This window comes from Centroberyx gerrardi, chromosome 6, assembly GCF_048128805.1.
Source record: "Centroberyx gerrardi isolate f3 chromosome 6, fCenGer3.hap1.cur.20231027, whole genome shotgun sequence".
NCBI classification, from domain to species: Eukaryota; Metazoa; Chordata; class Actinopteri; order Beryciformes; family Berycidae; genus Centroberyx; species Centroberyx gerrardi.
This window is the reverse complement of record NC_136002.1, coordinates 3,952,391-3,975,730: the sequence shown is the minus strand read 5'-3', so window position 1 is coordinate 3,975,730 and position 23,340 is coordinate 3,952,391. Positions and strand designations below refer to the sequence as shown.

The window sequence follows — 23,340 nt, the reverse complement described above, 5'->3', positions numbered from 1 at the left end:
AGAGAGAGAGAGAGAGAGGGCTTCAGACGCGGTCCGCATTGTCGCTGTGTTGCCTCAACTCGACATCGGGCCGAATGGGAACATTCAAACAGGCCGACAAATTATTGCGGAGAAAATGACACCAAAGTTTATTGGATATGTAAAGGTTTGGCTGAATAATATTCAAGTCTAGTTGACCTAAAAGACTGGCTCAAATTTTGTAGTCCGCATAATCAGTTTTGGGGCCGCTAGAAACATTAGTTTGATAGGTGATAAGAGAAAAAAGTTAGAAAAACAATACAGATGCTGTATACTGTATGAGCTAGGATCCGACTGATATGGGTCAGTGAAGGCCCATACTGATATAGCTATTTTTAGACTGAGGTCGCAGATAGCAGAAATTTTGTGTCGATATTCAATATATTTAAATTTAACCAGAGCCCAAAAATGAAGTATTCAGTGCTTAACCTAGAATTTCAATCTTGTTGTGGTGGAAAAACCTCTGAAACAGCATTTAGACCATCATGGGACACTAAAAAATTATTTTAGGCTGGTTGGGTGGGCAGCTCCTTAAGACAAATATCGATATCCGATATTTAATAAATATCTATATTGGCCCTAACCCTAGTAAGACATTGCCAGAACAATGTGTGAATAAGGTTTTATGAACTATTTCAGGTGGCAAATAGGTGTGAAAGAATCTCATGAATTTCGTTGCATATAACAAAAAGTTTGTAATTACAATTCTGTTGAAGCTTTTGATTTCAATTTCATTTCATCATCGCTTTACTTTGACACGCTTTCTGCCACACAACCTTTTTTCCTTCTACCTTTTGTTTCCACTGATTGAAGGGAATTCAGGAATTCAGTAAACAAGTGTAAAAATGACTGTAGGTATATTTCAAATACTATATATATGCAAATCTTTGGTATCACTGACACTGGCACAACTTTTTCCAGCTTAATCAAAAATGTTACCTCCGTGCGTGTGTGTGTGTGTGTGATTAGAAACAGATCAGCGGCACGGTTAAACCCAAATGACCCCTGGGCAGAGGAAAAGAAGAAGCCTCCCAGCCTCCCACCCCGGACGGAGAGGAGATTGCCCGGAGTCTGTCGGCCCCCGTCTGGGTCTAAACGCCTCTCCTTTTATAACCCCGCGGTCGGGAGGAGAGGAAATAATAAGAGAGAGGAGATAATGAGATGTCTGTGCCGCTGTCGCTGCCTCCCCTGCGCTGTATCTTTACGCGCTGCAGATTGAAGCAGTGAAAGCGAGCAGACGATCGCTTCGTAATAGGCAAGTGACCCTGACAAGACTGCAGGAAAATGACGAGGTCAAACTAAAACATGAGGAGTAACAGTGAAAAATCGCACTCTCATGTTCTTGTTGTACACAACATCACACCGGTGACTAGTTGCATTTCTTCTCTAGCTAAAGCCAAGCCAACATTTGCAACATCTCCATACTGTATCCAAACACACACACTCACACACACATAGCAGCCACAGCCTGGATGTAAAGATCTGATTTGATTTGATTTTGCCATTTAAAAGAATGGCCCCGATCTAATGCTGATTGCCTGTGATTGACATTATGGGTGCTGTTCAGTTATGACGGCAGCTCCATTTAAATAGCTGGTAACAACCGCAGGCCCGCTTTGATCCGAATTTAGCTGGCAGAGTTTTGACAGCGTCTAAATCAAAATAAATGGCGTGTCAAAACCCCTCGCACACGATGCAATTAAACAGGGAATTAGCCCGTCGCCGTATTACAAAGCAAATAAGGGAAAGGATTTCTCTGCAGTGTGATGCGAAAGAGCTCTAATCCAAACATTTTCACACTGCTGTTTAAAAATAATACGGTGATATATTGTCTAAAGGAAGAGCAAGTCATGTTCAATTACAAGTGCTGGAAAGGATACATAATAGTTTTTTTTCCACCAGTAGAACAAACATGTCCAACATTTCAATTTCTGATAATACTGACTTCACCAAGATTAGCCCCATTTTCTCTCTCAAATAATGTATCTTTCACTGTGTGTGTGTGTGTGTGTGTGTGGGCTGAGTTGCTGTGCTACTGTAATGCAGCAGTTCAGACCCACCAGTGATTCAGGTCATGAGAATTGTCATAACTCCGTTCCCTTTGCCACAACAATTATACACAACATATTTAAGTCCCAATAAAGGCATGTCAGTTTTGTTATTTTATGTCACTAATCATAATATACGTCACTAGTCGGATTTAAAATATATACTGTAACTAACGAGACTCCGTAATTTCCCGACAGCCCGTAACACTGGTGTGGAACACACACTTGGACACAAACCACAGCATCGGGCCCAACCGACACTTAGGCAGGAAATAGAAAAACGAGAGAAAAACAAAAACAACAAAGTATGAGGAAGATAGACATGGCAGGGAAACAAAAGGCGGGATGCGACACGTATTGATCCCGCGACAATGGAAGGCCTCAGCCTGTCGGTGCGCGCGCTCTCTTTCTGTAAAATCACATGGTAGGGCGGTACGCTCGAAGCCACAAGTGCCGCCCGTGTGTAATGGCGAGCCCGGCTTTATTTCTTTATCTCTACCTTACAATTTTGCAAATCAAATAATGAGGAGTGCAGCGGCGAGCGCCCGGTGATAAGAGGGTTTAGCGGTTGTGGAGATTGAGTTATTAGGGTTCGTATAAAAAGGACAGAGGTCTCTGGCGGAGGCCGACGCCGGGGCCAAGATACATATTCCTCGCACTGTGTATTTTTGGTCGCTTTAAAAGCCCTAAAAGTACAGGGGAAGGCTAATTTTCAGGGTAAACAGCTTGTTCGATTGCAGTGTGGTTTTCGAGGAGCTCTCCGTTTATTGACTCAAGCCGATCTGGGCTCTGGCTGCTCTGCCGACCACAGGGAGAAGCCTGCCGATGAAGCCTGCAACAAATACAAGCCGCTAACACTATAGTTTACCTTAGATGACATGCGACTGCTAAATCAGACGCGCTAAGTAATGTACAAAGAGTAATCCTCTCGACTGTATGGAAGGTTGGGGGGAACAAAAGCGCTTTTAAAAGGAACATTTGCTCCTTTTAGAAAGCTATTTGCCATTTTCTATTGCCTGCTGACATGATTTTGTAGGTTAAACAACTGAGACATATTGTTCATCATATTTGAATATCATACATTAGATCCCATGTATTTTGTTTTTTTATTAAAGTTAACAGGTGACTTTATATTGTCACATAACGCTCTCGGAATTATGTTCTTTCGTCAAAACTCAGGTCAACAAATGCTTTGTGTAGAATACAAAATAAATACAAATATAAATTTAGATATATAAGGTGAAATCAGTAATGATTTTTCCACTTTCAGAGCCATTATAAAAATGGATAACATCAAAAGAAAAAGAAATCATCATTGACTGTACCATAGTCTAATTAAAATATGCAGAAAAATAGGAGAATGCCATGTTTGCTGTCAATCTCAGAAAAAAAGCAAAAAAAACAAAAACTCAATATTTACGGAACAAAATATTTACGGCTGAAAACCTCAACATTCAAGACTGAAACAAATTGATTGTTCAGACCACCTCTTTAAAAAACAAAACTCCAAAAAGGAAAGCCGTAAGTTGTTTTAGCTCGAGGAAGTGACCATTCATAAAAACGCCGGAGAAATTACCCAGCTCTCTCTCTCTGTTATGTTAGATTTGTATCGAGGCAAAACCCTCGCAGCACAAGTCAAGCTTTACAAGTCCTTTCCCCTCTCTCTCTCTCCCTCTCTCCCTCTCTCTCTCTCTCTCTGTGGAATAAGGCCTGACTGGCTGGCTGTTCCGCTCCTCCCTCTATGCCTGCTGGGAATCCTGACCACACAGCACCACATGGAGGACAACTCCAGTAGTGCAGCACAGGGTTCCCACCTTGCCCTCGGTGTACAAATCCATGACTTTTCCATGACTTTCTATAACGCTTCTATCACCTAAAAAATGTTCCTCTGTTGTTTTTCAGTCTGGTTGCCACTCCATCTAATGCACTGAATGTGTGAAACAAGTTGGAAAATACATTCTGCTATATTCCTGTAACATGAAAGAATAACATTCCCTGATATTCCCAGTCTCCGGAGAATTGATCAAATTCCTGACTCTCCCTGTCTGGCTTACACCTTGCAAAATTATCCTGCAATACCCTGACAACACTTTCTACACAAGGTGAAGATAACAATTTGCATTTTGTATTTTTGTATTTTGTAATTCCATTTACAATTTGTTTCAAGTTCAGTGCAGTCAACAAAATTAAAAAACAAAACAAAAAAAAGTAGATTTGTTGCTTCCCATAAGGCACAAAAATGCAACACAGATGATCAGGCATAAAGAAAAGCAAGCAATGGTGTTCTGAACTGCATGTTAGGTATATGGTGTATTTGTGTGTATTTGTGTGTGTGTGTGTGTGTGTATGTGTGTGTGGGAAAGGGTGTAGAAGTGGAACAGGAGGCGGCAGCGATAGCGTTGCTCCCTGTGTTGTGCCCCTCCTACAGTATACCATCCACTCTCTGCTGCAGTATGTCGAGGCCAAAATACATACAACACAAACCGTGACACACTCATAACTTCGTATTCCCGGGACGACTCGAAAGCACGTCATTTTATTGGTCGGATGTAGATGAATACAAATGGAAAGTCTGCATTGAAACACCTTGGTGTGAGAAGTTATTTCTTCCATTTGAGACTGTGAGCTCCCCTTACATCTAGAATCTATGGCCAACAAGAACCAACTAAATCATCTCAGTAGTGGAATAAAGGGTCAACCTTCTGAATTCAAATTAGAGTGACAATATCCAACTTGTTTAACATTAAAATAATAACAAATAAATATGATCTATTCTACATTATCAGTCTGTGTGTTCGTCTGAAATTGTCTTTTTAATGATGTTGGGATGTTTTGGGGCGTATACCATTTGCTGTGGGTGTGTCCAGAGATGAGCTGGTTGTGGCTACCAAGGTGAGGCTAATGGCCACAGAGCAGGGAAGTCACAGCAACAAAACAATAGAGGGAAGCCTGAAGAAAAGAAAGAACAGTGAAGCTAAACGTTCAAAAACACTGAACATGTTCCTTTTTTTACTGCAGATTGGCTGCTTCTTCAACACCTGTGGAGGCTTGAAGGATGCTGGTTACCTCAGCCTCAGGATAGATGACAGCTCATCAACATGAGTGACAAGTGTCCGGGCGGGAATTGACCAACTAAGGGGCAGGAGGGCGGGACTAATAATACATTTCCTGTATCAAGGCAAAAAGCATACTGCATATAGCATAGTGAAGCTTGAACTACTACTTCAAAGCTGTCATTTATACTCCCAGAGTCTCGAGCATAGCTGACAGTAACTGTGTAGTCAAAACCGGGGTCACAGCAGGGCCATGTACATACGTGTCATGGCCCACCAGTTATGAGGTAATGCTTCCTCGCCATCGAACCTCTGCGGTGCGTTGGTGTTTTTCGACCGCGGGACGATGAGTGACAAAGGAGGGCGTCAGGGCGAAGGGAGGCAAGATAAAACGAAAGTCTAAACCCAAATAAGCAACGCGTCGGCCTCTAATAGCAGAGAGGAAGTGTCCCTTTATCAACAAGTGAATTAACAGTTTCCCGTCACACCTTGTTTTTGGCCTCCCCCTCTCCCTCTGAACCAGCGCCAGGGCCCAGATGGCTCGGTAATCGGACCACCGGGGCTTTTGCTCCGTGAAGAAACAAATCTGTTGCACTGACTAATAGCCCTATGTTGATGTTTCATGGTTGGGAAGTGTATGACCAGGGTTGTGTATACACACACACTTACGAAAGGCACCCATGCACGTAAAAAAAACACGCACGCACAGGCGTTCACACACAAACAGACAGTGCAAATGCTTCGGACTGATGGCGACTGTCTCTCAAACGAGTCTCGTTTCCTTACTGTATTGTATACTCTATTCATTGCTGCAGTAGCAGAAAAGAGGAAAGCAGAAAGATTTAGCAGAATCTCAGGCCGACAGTAGAGACCATCTGTGAAAAACTGATCCCAAGTCAGTAGTTTATAGCCTCGACTCCGCCCAGCAGCACTAGACGCCTTTAAGGTTCAAACAGCAATCTGAAAGTATAGACCTTCACATAGAAGTGTGAATCCGGATCAAAAGAAAAATCAGGGATTACTGTCAGCATCATGTGTGATCGAGTTATTTGGAGCACACATAACCTATTTGCATTACGTATCGCTGTATTATAGTGTACTGCAGTGGGGTTCCATTTAAAAAAAACATCTGAATCATATAATTCTACAGTTGCTGCCACATGCTTGGTAGAATAACCTCAATAACCTCTGCCCTGTGCAGCGAGACTGCACTTTCTAATCTAGCCTTGTATATGTTGGGCCACAGACAAACCGCCCTTTACAGTGTGGGCCCGTCACGTGTTACGGGTCATCACCTCAAATGACAATGCATTGATCACACGGAGACAAGGGTTTCGAAAAAAAAGGGGGAGAAAATGTATGCGGAGGACGTAAATAGCCGTTCCACATTTAAACAGTGACAAGAAGAGGGCCAATTGTAGCCTCTATTTTTAGGTGTGCCGGAGGCCTGGCTGGCAGCTTTGAGAAGGATGTGTACTTTTCCACAGTTCCTTCCCAAAAATCAACGCTGTCCTCGCCGGCGACAATCACAGGGCAGCTGTTGTGGCTAGGTGGCCCGGCCCCGGCTCGCCTCACCCCTGCTCCCCTCTGCCAGCCTAAGAAACCGCCTGCGCTACCCAAAATTCACACCCGGCTCGCAAAAACAGGCGGAAAGCGAACACAAAAGCAAGTTGTTTGCGTCCGGTGCAAACTGGGCAAATTATCTTGCTTTATCAACGCTGGTGGCAGTGGCGGTGGTGGTGGGGACGTTCTAAATTTACATGCAACAGGATGCCATGGTATCAACTTATTTTCAAAATAAGGGACATAAAGAAACCAACAAGAACTCGTGCACTGACAAAAAATGAGGAAGAACTCCCAGAGTTCCCACTGGTGAACTGATGATGGTTTACTGACTGAAATGTTTGCCATTTGTGCACTAGTTTTTTTATTTTTTTTTATTTTCTTAAAACAAGTGAAGAAATCTGCCAGAGAGGTTAGATCATTTCACTTGTTTCTAATTCAACTCAGCTTGTTTCAAGAATTTTGTAGAATCAAGTGTCATTTTCTTGATAGTAGTGCAGTGATCTGCCTTTTTCTGACTTGATTCAACATACTGACACTAATTTCTAGAAAACTCCTGAAACAAGTGAAACTGTGAGTTATCTCACCTCGCTGTCAGATGTTTTCACTTGTTTTAAGAAAATTAGGATTTTAGGACTCAATCATAGACTAAATGAGTTGTTAGGATGGAGATGTTTTGCAGTGCACACCTAAGAGAAACCTCTTAAAATCATAGGACTTCTCCTTAGGTCGTGATCACATAGGAGCTTTTTTCTCCTACATAAATGCAAAGCTCAGCTGTGAGAGTCGCTAGAGAGAGCAACAGCTCAAAACAACTGGTGCAAAAAAAAAAAAAATGGACAGGCAAAAGTTAGCAATTGCTCTCCTTGCTCTTGAAGAAGAGGACCATCTTGTTGCCTAGATAGTGCCTCTTTCAGGGGCTATTTTCGCACTGACATAAAGCGTGGCGCAGTGTCCAGGGGAGCGCCAAAAACCATTGAAAATAACTGGGGGAAAAAAAGTGTCCTATGTGATCATGGCCTTAGAGTGCACACACATCTGTACAAATTAAAGGGCCGTGCAATCTGTCGTTTGACCTGGGGAAAAAAAGCGCCAGACACTACAATACAAATGAGGATGTAACGCTACAACCCTGCGCAGTGACTGCCTCTCGGTTTACACTGTAGGAGGCGACGTGTTGTTTGTCATAAAGCGAGCCAGTGTCCATATGGCACGGATTAACACCTTGATAAAAGGGGTGCGAAACCTGTCTACAATTTCCTGCAGATTGTATTGTATGCTGTACAATATCACTGAGTTATGAAAACCTTCAAATTTCTCAGCACGAGTTGAGCCAAACTTTTCACTGCATGCTACGGGAGCCAGTGTTTCTCCTATATGCATCTAGCAGCGGCATTACGCCAATTACGCGATTATAACAACAAGCACCGGGTAGATGTCAACAATGAAGCAAGCAATGCTGATCACGGATTCAGGATTATCATTCGCCGAAAGGAAAACAGTCCTGCAACTTCACGAGAGTATCGCACAGTAACGTTACATCAAACGCAATCATTTGATAGGAATACGCAAGGAAACACATATCTGTGAAATAAACAACATTTGGAAGATCCATCTTGATACAAAGATAGCAGGTATTCCACATGCACCGATTGTTTTCTTCTTCCTGGAGGCGGGCCTTACTATGCGCTAGGGCCACCGTGACGCGCGGAAGCTGTCAATCTCAAAGACAACTGACAGATTCCCTCACAGAGATATTAACGTTACATATTATTTGGATAGGATTCCCTTAAAGAAACGTCATAAATGTAAGTTATTTTATCATTGAAAATGTCATTACATTTAAGTAAATTAACTCTGTTTGATAATACAACACTGTTCGTAATACAACAAAAAAAAATTTGTGCAAAGAAATTTTTTTCACGCGCGTGCTTCACCTCCGCTGCTACAACTTCATCCTAGGGGAAACACTGGGAGCTTAATCTTTCATTTTGACTAGCTCCTTTTTTGTAGGCTTCCCTAAGAAAATGAAATGTCACTCCTGTAGATCCTTTGTTTTCTTCAAAAGTGTGTACACACACACACACACACACACACACACACACACACACACACACACAGAGTAGGGTATCACTGTGAGGACTAATTGTTGACAGGTGGCCCTAATGCCCTCCTTTGAAACCAAAGTGTGATTTACGATCGCGCTCCCTAAGACCTCCGGCTTTCAGCGCTGCTACTACCAACTTATCTTTCCCTCGCGCTCTGTCTTTTATTCCCTCACTCTATCTCTCCTTCATTTTTCTCGATTGCACCTCATTACTGCGCTCGCTCACTTTCACCTCCTACCCTCCTCGCTTTGATGTTCCTCTCCCTTCTCTGTCTCTCATCGCAGGACTCGCCAAACTCAGACATCCCTCTAATGTTAGATAGCTGACTTTTCACTGTGTGTGTGTGTGTGTGTATGTATATGGGTGTTTCTGTGCAGGGGTTAGGTAGGGGTCTGGGTCTTGACAGGGAAGGCAGGAAGGGGAGAGGAAGCCAGGGCGCCGTGGCGGGGTGGAGGTGGGGAAGACGAAGAAAGGGAGGACAGATGACAATATGGCTTGACCCCGACCCTAACGTCACGGCATCGCCTATCACCAATTCTGGCCCAGATATGCAGGCCGGCAAAAGCACTTGCAGTGTGTGAACTCAACCTATGGAGCCCGGGAGTGGCCATAGGAAAAAAAAATGTATATGGAAGCACTTCCATGTTCCAATCAGTCTGGTTTCTACTCCAGTTGGGATAAAAACCATCTAATACAATGACTGTGTGAAACAAGTTGTAAAATACATTCTGCTAGTGACCCATTTGTAGAATTCCCTGACTGCTCCAGAGAATTTATCAAATTTCCTGACATTCTCTGTCCAGAATACACCCTCTCATAGCTCCATGGTAATTCCAGGAATTCCATGACCAGTCGGAACCATGATATTCTCTTTAATACTGAGTAAAACCTCATAGGGTCTAGCAGTGCAGTTAAAAGTGTGCAGCTGAAAGTGTGTGTGTGCCAGCCGGGGACACATAGACAGTGTGAGCAGCCAGAAATGGTGTTTGACAAACAAGGGAGGCAAGGCAGTGGCAGACAGGTCAGAGTCCCTGGAACAAGGTCTACTGAGGTGACTAGTCACTGGAAACACACACACACACGCACCCACACACACACACACACGCAAGCTAAAGTACAACTCAACGTAAAGAAAAACCACAGAGGTCTGACTAATTATAGATTTTTGAATGTGTACTCCCTAAGCCTGTAGCAACTAAGTTGTCAATATGTAAACTTTTATAATAATTATTATTATCTAAAGATGTTACATTCTGTTGCAATGTATTACAGGTTTTATTACATTTCCAGCCCAATTAGAGGTACATTTCATTACATTTTGAGAAGTTTTTTTTCTGATATCAGTTCAAAACTATTTCCAAAGCACCCCCTTCATTTCCCCCCCTCCCTCCCCGCTCCTCACCGTGTAGAGGGGACCCCGAGGGGCTGCTGGAGAGCCCGGGGATGGGGCTGCAGCGCCCGCCTATGCCTCCGCCGCTGCCTAGGACGCAGCCCCCTCCTCCTATGCCTCCTCCTCCTCCCGCTCCTCCTCCCAGGGCGGTGGCCCTGTTGAGCTCCTGCTCTATCTCCTCCAGGCCAGCGCTCTTCTGGAAGCGGGACATCCGGTTGACCACCCGCGGGGACATGTGGGTGCGGGCGCAGGGGGCGCCGCCGTAGGGGTTGATGGGAAATACGTGGGAGGTGCCGCGGAGGGTGCTGATGGCCACCCAGCGGCTGTCCTGGCTGAAGCACATGTCCTGGACCTGGAGGGATGGGCGGGGGAAGGTGAGAGGGTGGGGACAGAGGATGGATGGGATAGAGGGAGCATGAGGAGAGAGGATGGGGACAGAAGATTTGCGACAGAAGGTGGATGGGGTAGAGGACGGATGGGGATAGAGGATGGATCGGGATGGAGGGTGGATGGGATAGAGGATGGATTGGGATGGAAGGTGGATGGGATAGAGGATGGATTGGGATGGAAGGTGGATGGGATAGAGGATGGATTGGGATGGAAGGTGGATGGGATAGAGGATGGATTGGGATGGAGGGTAGATGGGATAGAGGATGGATTGGGATGGAAGGTGGATAGGATAGAGGATGGATTGGGATGGAGGATGGATGGGATAGAGGATGGATTGGGATGGAGGGTGGATGGGGATGGAGGATGGATTGGGAAGGAGGATGAATGGGGATAGAGGATGGATTAGTTGGATTGGTTGAAGAGGAAGAAGGGAGAACGGGAGGAGAGGGAGAAAGTGGAGAACAGGATATGGGGACAAGGGAGAAGCATGGCAGTGGAATGGGAAGAAAACAGGGAGGGAAGAGATGAAGAGAGAGAGACAGATGAGGGGATGTAAAAGAAAAAGATGGGGAGAGATTAAGTGTATGGCCATATACCATTTCACTACATATATTAACTAAAATTAGACATTGGTTTGCTGAATTATACGGCCAATATTGGCATTATACTAAAAATCAGCTCTGATCTTGTCAGTGTGGTCCACCTCTGATATGATGCAATTTGATTGATTACACATTTATTGTAGAATTGATCAATACTACACTGGTTGTCTATGGGAAGCCCTTAACTTGAACTGATTGTAAAGTATGGAATCTGATCAAAATGTCACAAGTATATTATTATTATTATGTATTATTAACGCCATTATATTGACTATCGGCAGCTTAAATCCATAAATGTCCGAATGGGCTTTCAAAACCCCTCATCACACAAACCCTACATACACCACTTCATTATATATCTTTCTTGCATTACTTATATCCCTTTCTTAATACTACCAAGGTTTGAGCCCATTAAGGATCAAGTCTCTCATTTGGATAGCAGTCAAGCTGTCATTAAACTATTGTTCTGGGGTCATTACATGTCACGACAATGACTAGGCAAAGGGCAAACAATTTGTATACTGTCAACAAGGAACCAGCGGGGCTCCGTAGATACATCATACAGGACAAGGGGCCAGACGCTGCAGGAAAAGGGCCCCTGGAGGTTAACGCTCGGCACACAATGGGGTCAAAGTGACAGTCAGACAAAGGTTGGGAGATGTAGGGTGTGGGCAATTAGTGAGACTGACAGTTGGTGTGCGCCTCAGTGTCTGCACAGAAAAAACTGTCCGTCGCGTTTAGCACCGTCTGCAGGCCTGGCCCACTCAAACGTCAGCAAAAGGGTTTGACCGGTATGGGTTACTGATACCGATATTTTTGAATTGAGCTGCTGACAGCCGATATTTCATGCCAGTATTCAATATCTTTAAATCTGACAATTTCCATGCCAAAAAAATCCAGTTCCCCCAGTGAATGAGTGTCTGAGTGGCAGAGTTCCTCATTTCTAGAGCCCAGTATGAAGCCAATTCATGTCAATCATTTTGCAAACCATTTCCGGTACAAACAAACTAACTGATGAAGAGAGGAGCAGATGCATGACATATAAGGGGTTCTGTACAACAAACAAGAAAGTTTGAAGTTTTGATAAACTTGTTGTTTGCTCTGTTAAAACACTTTGACAACTTACCAGCATTGAAAACCCAGATTCAAAACAAAATTCAGAAATATGCATACAAACATTTTCTTGAATGTCCTGTATAAGATAAAATGCATTTGAACTGTAGTTTATTTAAATACAGTATATGAACTAAGACATTGCAGCAACTCATAGAATAATATTTTCACATGAACACGTGTACTGTTCTTTAAGCTCATCTGTATGGGCAGTGTGGAAGTTTGAGGTTTAAATGAATGGTCTCGAAAATAAAATTGTTATTAAAAATGTTATTTTTAGGTTACCATTATCCTGAACCCCATCAATTAAATGATCAGAAGAAGAATCAGCAGTCACTAATATATCGAGGCACCGGACACAAGTGGACCAAGGTGAGAGGATAAGACAACAACTTTTGTCTTAGATGAAGACGCTGCCGAAGACTTGTTTGGGAAAAAGCAGAAAAGGCTGACCGCGTCCTTTCTGTGTGTGTGGACTTCTCAAACTTTGCCTGGCTCTCTGAGAGCAAACACTTGAGGAGATAGCATCTCCCTGAGCATGTCAGACATGCAGGGGACCAGACAGATAGGCTGGGAGAGACAATGCAAGTGAAAGAGAAAGAGAGAGAGAGAGAGTGTGAGAGAGAGAGAGAGAAAATGAACTAGAGGAAGAAAAAAAGACAAAGGAGTGAGTGGCGAGGTGATAGTGTGCTGACACGGCATCCATCATTCTACGAAAAAAAAAAAAGTGGTTGGAGAAAATGGGAAAAAAATGAAAGGGATAGGTGTGGGGGGGAAAGTTGGAGGAGGAATGTCCAACTCCTTAGCCAGCGAGCGAGTCAGTCAGACAGATAGCTATGTACCTGCAGGCCTTTTTCATCTTTTGCCAGGTCAGACTAGGTAATTGTCCCCAGCAATGACAGTTAATGGGGCATCCTCTGCATACCAGACAGCTTCTTTACTCCACAAAGGCCAGCGAAGGACGAGGCTGCAGCCTGACCTCTGCTTTGGCTGATTATGGATGGCTCGGGAGTTGAGAAAGGGCTACTTTGTGCACGTCGTAATTGGTCGTAATAGTCCTGTCAAAGCTTCTCCAGCTGCATGACGGCCGCCTGTGAACGAGTGTCTGGACTTTACTGTCAAATCAGATAGGAACCAGACAGGGGTTTACCTGAAGGGCGTGTGCCAGTGTACAAACTTAACGTGACAAACATTCACAGATATCCAATGTTATCTTTAAAAGGTGGAATGCGACTGTGTTTACTGTTTAACACACACACACATACACACACAGAGGTGCCAGAAAGACGGTGAATAGCGCTCCCTCCTGTCTCTCTACAGAAGACTTGATGATATCCTTGACAGTCAGACGGGCAGATGCCAGCGAGGTGTGTTTAAAGTGTTGAAGGAATATTTTTTTTTATTTTTTAAATCAGTGACACTGGCCTGGGAGATTACGCAGCTCCGTTCACCTGAGAGGAACTCAGACGGAATGACAGGAATGTGAAAAAGATGGAGAGAAGGATAAGACTGAAGAAAGAAGACATAGAGAAAGAGAAGATGAACGCGACACAATGGGATAAATCGCAAGCGTCTCCACAATACAAAGGGTGGATGGAGGAAAAAGTGAGTGGAAAAAAAAGAAAATAAGAAACAGAGATTTTCTGCTCGGTTGCAGTTTTACTTCTTCACTCCATTAGGGTTCAACCGATATATTGGATTGCAAATATATGGGGCTGAATTTGGCCTTTCATGAAAAATCAGACACATCCATTGCAGATTTGATCAATACTACACTGGTTGTCCATTAAAAAAGCCTTAACCTGATTTGATTCGAATTGATTCAAAAGCGACATTTTGATCTTAACAAATCTTAACAAATCAGATCTTTTGATATTTTGATTTGATTCTGTACTTGTAGTAGTAGCAGTAATTAAGTAGTAAGCAGCAGTGTCCTGGGTTTCAATTAAGAGTTTTAGTGTCATGCAGTCTAAATGCAATTTCAGAGGCATTTCCATGCTGTCAAGAAAAAAAATCTACTAGTAACACAGTATGATTGCAAAAGTAATAAGGAATTGACCAATATGAATTTCTGAAGGCCGATAATATGTTTTTGACTGAAGCTGCTCTTTAAATGTGATCATTTTGAAAATGGTCAGATTGGCACAAAATATTAGCTATGAGCAGCTTCAATCCATAAATATCGCTGTCTGCCTTCAAAAACCCATATCAGTGGAACCCTAATTATAGCTGATGGTGCAGGACTGCAGAGTTGAACAGTGGTGGAGTGCCACCGCTGTGACCTCCATGACCAGCGCTCTCCAGTTGCTCCCCGTGGCTCCGGGCTCCTCTCTGCTCTGCTCCTCCTTCAGCCCCTTCTGGCTGTTATCAGCTGCAGGTCTGTTTACCTGGCCTGGCCTCGGGTCACTGACAGCCGGCCGCATGTTTGGCCGCTGGAGACAGATAAGAAAGCGTCCCTCCGCCCACCTAACTGGAGACTTTATCACTTTCCCGTTTGTGTGTGTGTGTGTGTGTGTGTGTGTGTGTGTGTGTGAAAGTGTGTGAGTGTGTGTGGTGATAACCCCTGGCCCTATCACTAGGCTAAGGCCGGCATTCACTGTTTACGACGGGCCGGATCAAAGCAGGCTCAGTGTGCAGCCGGTCAGCGGACCTGCCGTTAGGTCGTACATTAACTAGACGCAGGCACTGGATGTGTGTGTGTGTGTGGGTGTGTGTGGGTGTGTAGGTGTGTGTCCAGTCGATATTCCTGAACCGAACAAGGCCTGAAGGCGTTTTGTTGAGTAAGCACTTCTCACTCACTGCAAAGTCTCTGCATGTGCAGTGCAGACACATAAGAAGTCCAAAAGAGGTGCAAATTAGCCCAGCTGTGAGTCAATGAAGCCCTGCAATGTGCAAACTACATGCTACTTTGTAACTTAACTACACTACTGTGTAAATAAATAGATCAAATAATATTAGTAGAGTTGCAAGGTTTACACATTTTAATTGTACCATTCTGTGATTTTGTATTATTTCTAACTTTGATGAAGGATTATCATTCATGAAACTGACTCAAATAGAACAAAAACAAATTGAACAAATTTAAACGTATGCAATTTGTGCATGCTGCCTATGCATTTCAAAAGAGTTTTATTAGTGTCTGACTGACAAATTTCCAAGGGGACTGAAATAAATAAACTATATTATCTGGTTATGTAGATCCAATAACGATCACTTCAAACAGTTTTGGTTTATTTTATCTGTTTCAGTCTAGCTTATATTAAACCAAACAAATTTGTATTGGTTCTATTTTATTTATTTTTTTGTTTTCTTGAAACTTTATTCGGATAAAATCAACTTTTTTTTAAATACCCAAGATGTTCATAAAAAAACAAAAAAAACAAAAAATATATCACCAATGTTGGAGATAAATATGACAAGAAATACTAAACAGTGTGTTCAACAGACATGCTAGCGTCCAAAGTCTAAAAGGTCGGTTTAGCTTGAGCAAATACACACAAATTTGTCACATTAAGGCACCTTCTACACCTCTTCTACACACACATTCCCTCACTTTTCACCGGTTTGATTTTTATAGGTGCCAATCAACCCGCGACCGCTGTTTGGCTTTCGCTTCCCGTGTTGGAGCGAGTGCCTGCGAGTGTTCCCCAGGCCCTCCCCAAAACACGCCAGCCATGTCCTTCCCCTCTTCCAGATAATAATCAAATGTTCCCTGCTAGTCCACATGAAAGCCCTGGCTGGATGTGTTTGGCCAGGCCTGCTGCGGCGCGGCAGGGAGGCTCTCCCGCCTCGCGGCTCGCTCTCTGCTGGATCCCCGCTTCCAGAGCCCCGCCGATCTCCTTCTCTACGGCTTCTTTCCCTTTGTTGTTCCCTCCCCTGTTTCTACTGTAGGGAACACGCTGTATACTCGGGTCACGTTTCAGTGCGCATAACGTATCACGGTATGCGCATGGGGAGAAATAGAAGAGCATGGGAAAATGAGAGCAAACCCGCGCGCTTTTCCAACATGAGGAAAATATCCAAACTGAGACTTACTGATGCGGAAATATTTATTACGCAGTGTGCTCCGGTGCAAAAAAAGGTGCGGAAACACAAAAGGTGAGGTTACGAGAAAACAGTGGATACTCTTTTTTGCACTGGTGAACACTTTGTAATAAACATTTCTGCATCAGGAGGCCTCAGTTTGGACATTTTCCTTATTTTGGAACAGTGTGCAGGTTGCTATTACTAACCTATGCACCTGTATTACACCTCCTCATGACTATGTGAAGAGCAGAAACTACTCCAACTCTCAATTGGGAGACTTTGGATGGGTAAATACTTCATTCGTTTTAATAGGAGTTTCTGTAGGTGGCGCTCTTTTCTTTGTCTGTTCAGCCATGGTGGCTATCACTGCTCATGCTGACTACCCAGTTCTTCTTCTGTTTATTCCAAATGAACCGGAAACATAAAACACTGCCTGTGCGCCAGAGGATTTTTCCCAGGAAAGAGCTACCAGAAACCGGCTGTTCAGAAGGGAAAATGTAAAAGCTTTCATGTACTGGATATAGGTTGCATCACTACTGTGGCAGTCAAATACACATATATTTATGTGAAAATGTCACAGATTATTACTTTAAATGGCAAACACAGATACCATGTTCATGATGTGTGCATGCATTCAGAAACAGAATTTTAATGGTAGGGGTTTTTCAAACAAGCTCCTCTCAAACTCAGAATTCAATTAGGAAGAAGTGAGGGAGGAACAGCCGGGAAGTGACATGTAAAACAGCAGCGATCCCGGCTCCAAATAGCATCTCTCCCTTAATTAGATTTTCTTCACCAATGTCTTTACATGTGTCTGTTCAAGAGAGGAGGCAACGGAGGGGGCGAGAGGAGAAGATCGCGAGGCACACAAGCTTCACATCAAGAACGAATCACACGGGCTCTTTTATGCTGAACGAGCCGCCAGTGGTTGAGTGTTGTTTCAGACTCGCCACGGCCTATTTCTCCTACAAATTGTCTCTGCTTTAAACGCGTTTGCTTTGGAAGGCGATGAATCCAGACGGGCTGGAGGAGGAACAGTGCGATTGGACAGCTGAGAGGAACTGCGCTGTAAATACTGCAGCTGACTGAGAGGCAATGAGGCACCCGTTGGTGCTAAATCGCCCCTTCAGATCAATTAGCGGAGGGGGGGGGTTTCGCCCCACCTTCTGTGTTCTTGTACACATGGGCAAACACACACACACACGCACGCACACACACACAGGATATGGTGTGCCTACTGGCCTTGTATTAAATATCAGATATCAGCCAGTCAATGTCATCCACCTCTGATATGATGGATATGATGCAGTTTGATTGATTACATATTTATTGTAGAACTGATCAATACTACACTGGTTGTCTATGGGAAGACCTTAACTTGAATTGATTCTAGACATTTTGATGCAATTCCACAAAAGTATATAGAATAAGAATGTATTATTATCATCATCCAGGGATTCAGTGTTTTAGTGTCCCATGATGCTGTAAATGCTGTTTCAGAGGCGATTGCACACTGCCAACAATAAAGCTCTGGCGAAACCACAAAATACTTTGGTGGCATTAATATGGTCAAATTAAAGATACTAAATATCGACGCAAAGTATCAGCTTCAATCCAAAAATATCAGTATCTGCCTTCGAAAATCCATATCAGTCCGACCTTAGATCACACCCATTTTGCATTACCAGTCTTCTTAATCGCAAACTCATGCGCACACGCAACACGAGGCCACTCGCATGAACTTAAGTGTAGGAGAGGAAGAGTGAGAGAGACAGTAAAGGATGCTCATTATCCCTCCCAAACAGAGAGGTTTTGGTTTGATCTAAGCCATAAGCCTCGCCCTCCGTGCTCTCTGGTTGCTGATGTTCTCCAGTATCGTCTCCATGACAGTGTTTAGAGAGCGGTACACTGTGGATGAAAGCCTTGTTGTAGGCTACAGAACATGCTAATGTCCAGGGTCCTATCAGTAGACAGAGCAAACTATAGTGGGTGGCCCCGAGTCACAGCGCTTTACAAGAGAGGGATCGGACTATTTCGGGGTATCTGCAGGTTTCAGAATGCCAAATTTATGAGTTTTTAAGACTTTTTTTAATCGCTACCTGGAATTAAACTGAAGACCAATTTACCAATCAAAATAAAGAAACAAAAATCTGCTTATTTCTGATTGAACATAGTTGATAAAAGCATGCATGAGCAGTGTAATAAAGTTAAATGTCCAATCGTGTTTATTAAAGCAGATGTGATGAAAACAAAACATGATTGGCATATTGTATTAACCCTTTTCTGTATTAATTTAAGAGCATACATGCATTTGGGTCAAGCTTAATGTGATCAACTGGAAGTGCAAGTAATGTAATAAAACAAGAAAATAAAATCAACACCACTGCTGGTGTCATTTACATCTTTTGGCGAAGCTACACAATTCATGGCATTTGCCTAGTTTTCTTTGCCTTACTTTCCATATTACCAAATGTAAAGAATCTGTAAATCTCATTGGAGATTTGCATCAAAACGAACCTCGATGAAACATAAACCTGTCACTGCATGGTCAAACAAATTAAGACGTTTAATAAGACTTTTAAAAATTTTATTCAAGTCAATACAAGTTTTTTTTTTTCATTTTAAGACTAGCCTTGAATGTAGTTTTTTGGTATATTTTCATATTGTAGATATTGTCTTTCATTTTCTTTGCACCATTATGTTCTATTGACATTATTTTGCACACCCTCACAATGCTGTAATCCCTTTTTTTTCATTCTGTCATCCATAAATTTCTACTCAATATGTTCTTGACACATCAGAATTGTCGGCGGCATTTTGTGGAATTACGCCCATTCGCAAAATCTTTATCTTCTTTTATGTATCCTATTACTACCATACTAAAGACCAAAACCTTACTAAAGATGATGATGCTGTGTGTGTGTGTGTGTGTGTCAGACCTTGGCCTCAGTCTCCCCGCGGTGCAGTGTGTAGAGGTGGTGAACGGCGCTCTGCGAGGACGCCCACGGGTGGGTGAGGATCTGGAAGACGTGAAAATCGTGGCCCAACGTGTCTGCAGTCACCAGCAGCATTCCTGCAACACACACGGCACATAACACACATACAGTGATCAGCATTAGGAAGAGGATGAACTGAATATTATGATCACAACTAGTTTCATACTAACAATCAAACGTGGGCTTTCAGGTTCAAAAATGTAAACAATCATCATCGTAATCTCAGCTTTCAAAATGTCCCAGCATGACTTTTCTTAGACCCACTTTCTGTACAAACAAGTGCTGTCAGACTATTCTGTTGTCAGACTATAAGTCATGCAAGGAAATAGCTATATGTACTACTTTCAACTGATGGCTTGATGGCCTTTTCTTAGACTTCCATAGGTCTTTCTAGTGTTAAACCTATCCCAGTTGTTTTAGGGATGGGTCAATTCTAACCATCACTGAAGATTTTGTTCTTGGACATCTAACGTGCACAGACACACACTCTTTGATGCAGTTTCCAGTCTTTTAGCGCATTTGTTGAAGAGTTTCCTGTAAAGTGGAAAGAGTGTGTGTGTGTTGGATTTGACTAAGGGTGTCCAGAATTAGACAAGGTGTCCGGAAGTGGGCACTGGTACAAACTCATGCCCTAAACAAAACACCCAGTATTATAAACCAAAGTGCCCAATATTTCACTCCAAACAGCACACAAGAATGCACTAAACAGTAAAACAGAGAAGGCATATCAGTGCCACTGTGTCTTTAAGACAAACAAACCAGCCCATTAAAACAAGACAAGCTATCGTTTGTTGCCGTCGTAAAAAACGCGGCCTTATCCCTCACATCATAATTTGTTCTCTGGTCAAAAAGATGGCCCATGTTGTCTGCTTCCCGGAGGGACAGCAAGAGTTATGCGTGTGTTGTGTGTGATGTTTTGTCTGTACAAGAGAGAATCTGCATGTATACATACATACGACGCATGTATGTTTATGAGTGTGTGTGTGTGTGTGTGTGTGTGTGTGTGTGTGTGTGCGTGTGCGTACAAGCGCAAATTCTCCCCCGAACGCGGAACCACAACTCGGCGTAAGTGTAACCCCTACTGACAGGCCCATTCATTTGCTCCCATTTTATTTGAAGCTCGTCAAACTCCAGCAAGTATAGGCCCTTACCATAAACAACACGCTCAACAAACCACACCAGAACAAACCCAGATCTAAACTGGCTCGGCTAGGAAAAACGCCGCACCGCTCTTTCGACCCAAAAGCCGATCCCCAGAAGCCTTTGAGACGTTACAAACAAATCCGAAGATCAAGCGGCGACTCCGAACGTTGGAAACACATCGCTGACGGAGGGTGTAAGATTCGAAAACTTTCGAAAACCTCCGCCTTTTGACGACTCCCAGCCGTAAATGATATTAAAGTAATTAGTGATTTTCCTCCGAGTTTTTCCCCATGGAATCTTTTATGTGGAGGCTGCAGTAGGTTTTAATTAGTGGCCGGGCTTTATTGGGTGGCATGTCAAATGTGAAAAGAGGAGGCTGGAATGGCATGAGATTAAAAGGATTCGGCAACACGTGCAAGGGAGATGGAAAACACTCCCTCTCTGGAAAAAAAAAGGCATACGGCGCTACATAATTTTGCACAATCTTCTTTCAGACTTGCAAAAGTTGGTTTTTTTTAATAACACTGAATACCAGTTATTCACAAAGATGATGAGGAGGTGGGACGAAGGAGGTATGAAGCAGATGAGCAGCGGGGTCATGCGGATTATTGGAAGTGGAGGGAGGAAAGTCAGGGAGAAACCGAGTGAAGCGTGCATTAAGACAGCGGTTAGCTATTCATGCTGTATCAGAACAACCAGAAAGCCAGAGAGCTCAGGCCCAGGGCCCGTAAACTCTTGAAAACCCACGCCCCAAACGAGGTGCCAAGCCACAAGAAGCATTTGCGTCAACTGGGAATACAGAGAAAAAAGGGACTGGGCCCTTCTAATTATAGAGTCTGGAAACGGAAGCGCGGGGTGATTAGGAGTTGAGGCGCTGCGGTCTGTTTATCTGGGAGCTTCCTCTCTCTCTCTAACTCTCTCTCCCTCCCTCTCTCTCTCTCTCCCCCACCCTCCTTTCTTTCTTTCTTCCTCCTCTCCCTGTTTTGGTCCATCCCGCCCAACGAGCGGCTGGAGAGTCTGGCCCCTGGGTTTTTTGACAGATGAGGCTTGGCCGCAGCGTCCTGGCCAGGGACGGCATTTCTCTTCTGCTGATGGTAGAGTCTAGGCTCCAAAAAAGAAAACAGCTCAGAAGGGCTGGAGAGCTTTGTGAGCGCGAGCGCCCGAGGACTGGGGCTTTTGTGGCCTTGTTGAAATACAGAGGCCCTCGCCGAGAGGCGTCAGTTGGTTAGCCCGCGGGAAGGCCAAATTAAAAAGTAGCTGAGCCACTCGGCGGGTGAAAAGAGATGGTTTCGGGGAAACCAGAGGCTGGCCGGAGCAGGGTTTGACACGTCCTATTTATAACACCTCGTCCCAGGGGTTACAGTGTTATTTACGACGTTTTAGTACCAAAAGCGCTGGCACACACACATAGACATACGCTAAACTGGAAGGGATGACCTCTAATTTGCCATGTGTGCGAGACATGCGTCCGTATGGGACATGAGGCAAGTGATATAATCATTTCCATAAATATCGGCTCTTGCTTTCTTGTTTTTTTTTTCCATTTTGCTCCCAAAAATCTTTTTGTTTTGTTTTGCTGCGGGCTTTACTGTCCCATCCCTGACCATCCAAACAGAAAACATCTGCTCAATCCCATTAATAGTGGGAGGATGTTTCATTTACAAAGTGGTTGGGGTAGCTTTTTTCTTGACAAAGGCAGATGAGGAGAGGGAGTGGGAGAGAGAAAAGGAAAGAAAGAAAAGGAGAGAGAGAGCAACAAGGAGGGCGGTGATTTCCTTACTTGGCAACACAAAAGGCCACAACAAAACTAGTCCACTTTCTAATTAACAACACTAGGCTCCAAAAAAGCTTTGAAAATCGGGAAAATCTCAAATTATAACCATGTGGAAAGCATAAAGCTTACAAGGAGGAGGACTCTGGGGATTCAGATAGCTTTACTGTTACCAGGACGCATAAACTTCAGAGCAAATGAGCCCAACACACAAATGAAAGAGTATCCATCGTAAGACGAGGCTTTGTCTTGAGGGTTGGCAATTTTGGGGAAAGGACAGGGCTGTGAGTGTGTGTAAGGGTGTGTGTGTGTGTGTGTGTGTGTGTGTGTACTTGCACGTGTCCATGCATATATACTGGGCATATACAACACAGCATCTCTCTGTATTGTAATATTTATACAAATGTTACTGCTGTGTTAGTGTTGCTATGTGTGTACGGGTACAGTAAGTGAATCTGTTTAGCCAATGTGAGTTCACCAATGTATGTGTGTGTGCTCAAGTGTGTGTGTGTGTGCATGCGGCACTCCCTGTTGGCTGGGTCCATGGTGAGCTTGTTGAGGTGTTTATGGAAGCTGGTGGAAAACACACACTCAAGGGTAAAGCAAAGGGGGCCTCGGCCTAACATCAAAGCTGCCCACAAGGTCTGAGATCACTGGGTCCCCTGGCCAGCCACCCACCAACCATCAACCCACCATCCATCCACCATCCACAAACCAACCATCAATCATCCACTCACCAACCATTAACCATCCACCCACCATCCATCAACCATCCACCCACCATTCATCCACCCACCAACCATCAACCCACCATCCATCCTCCACCAACCATCAACCCACCATCCATCCTCCACCAACCATCAACCCACCATCCATCCACCCACCATTCATCTTGCATCAACCATCAACCACCATCCATCCTCCATCAACCATCAACCCACTATCCACCCAACCCCCATCAACCATCCACCCACCAACCATCAACCCACCATCCATCCACCCACCATTCATCTTGCATCAACCATCAACCACCATCCATCCTCCATCAACCATACACCCACCATCCATCTACCCACCAACCATCAACCCACCATCCATCCTCCATCCACTATTCATCCT

The 23,340-nt window shown here is 43.9% G+C and overlaps 1 protein-coding gene across 1 annotated transcript in view; it reads right to left on the bottom strand.

Moving 5' to 3' along the window:
• bcas3 (BCAS3 microtubule associated cell migration factor) overlaps positions 1 to 23,340 on the bottom strand; it is a 292,284-nt gene that overhangs the window by 212,856 nt on the left and 56,088 nt on the right. Inside the window, exons 14-15 of the mRNA XM_078284118.1 lie at positions 19,251 to 19,384; positions 10,193 to 10,532 (exon numbers count right to left, since the gene is read on the bottom strand). Coding sequence (XP_078140244.1) covers positions 10,193 to 10,532; positions 19,251 to 19,384 — 474 coding nt within the window. The remainder of the gene's footprint in view (positions 1 to 10,192; positions 10,533 to 19,250; positions 19,385 to 23,340) is intronic.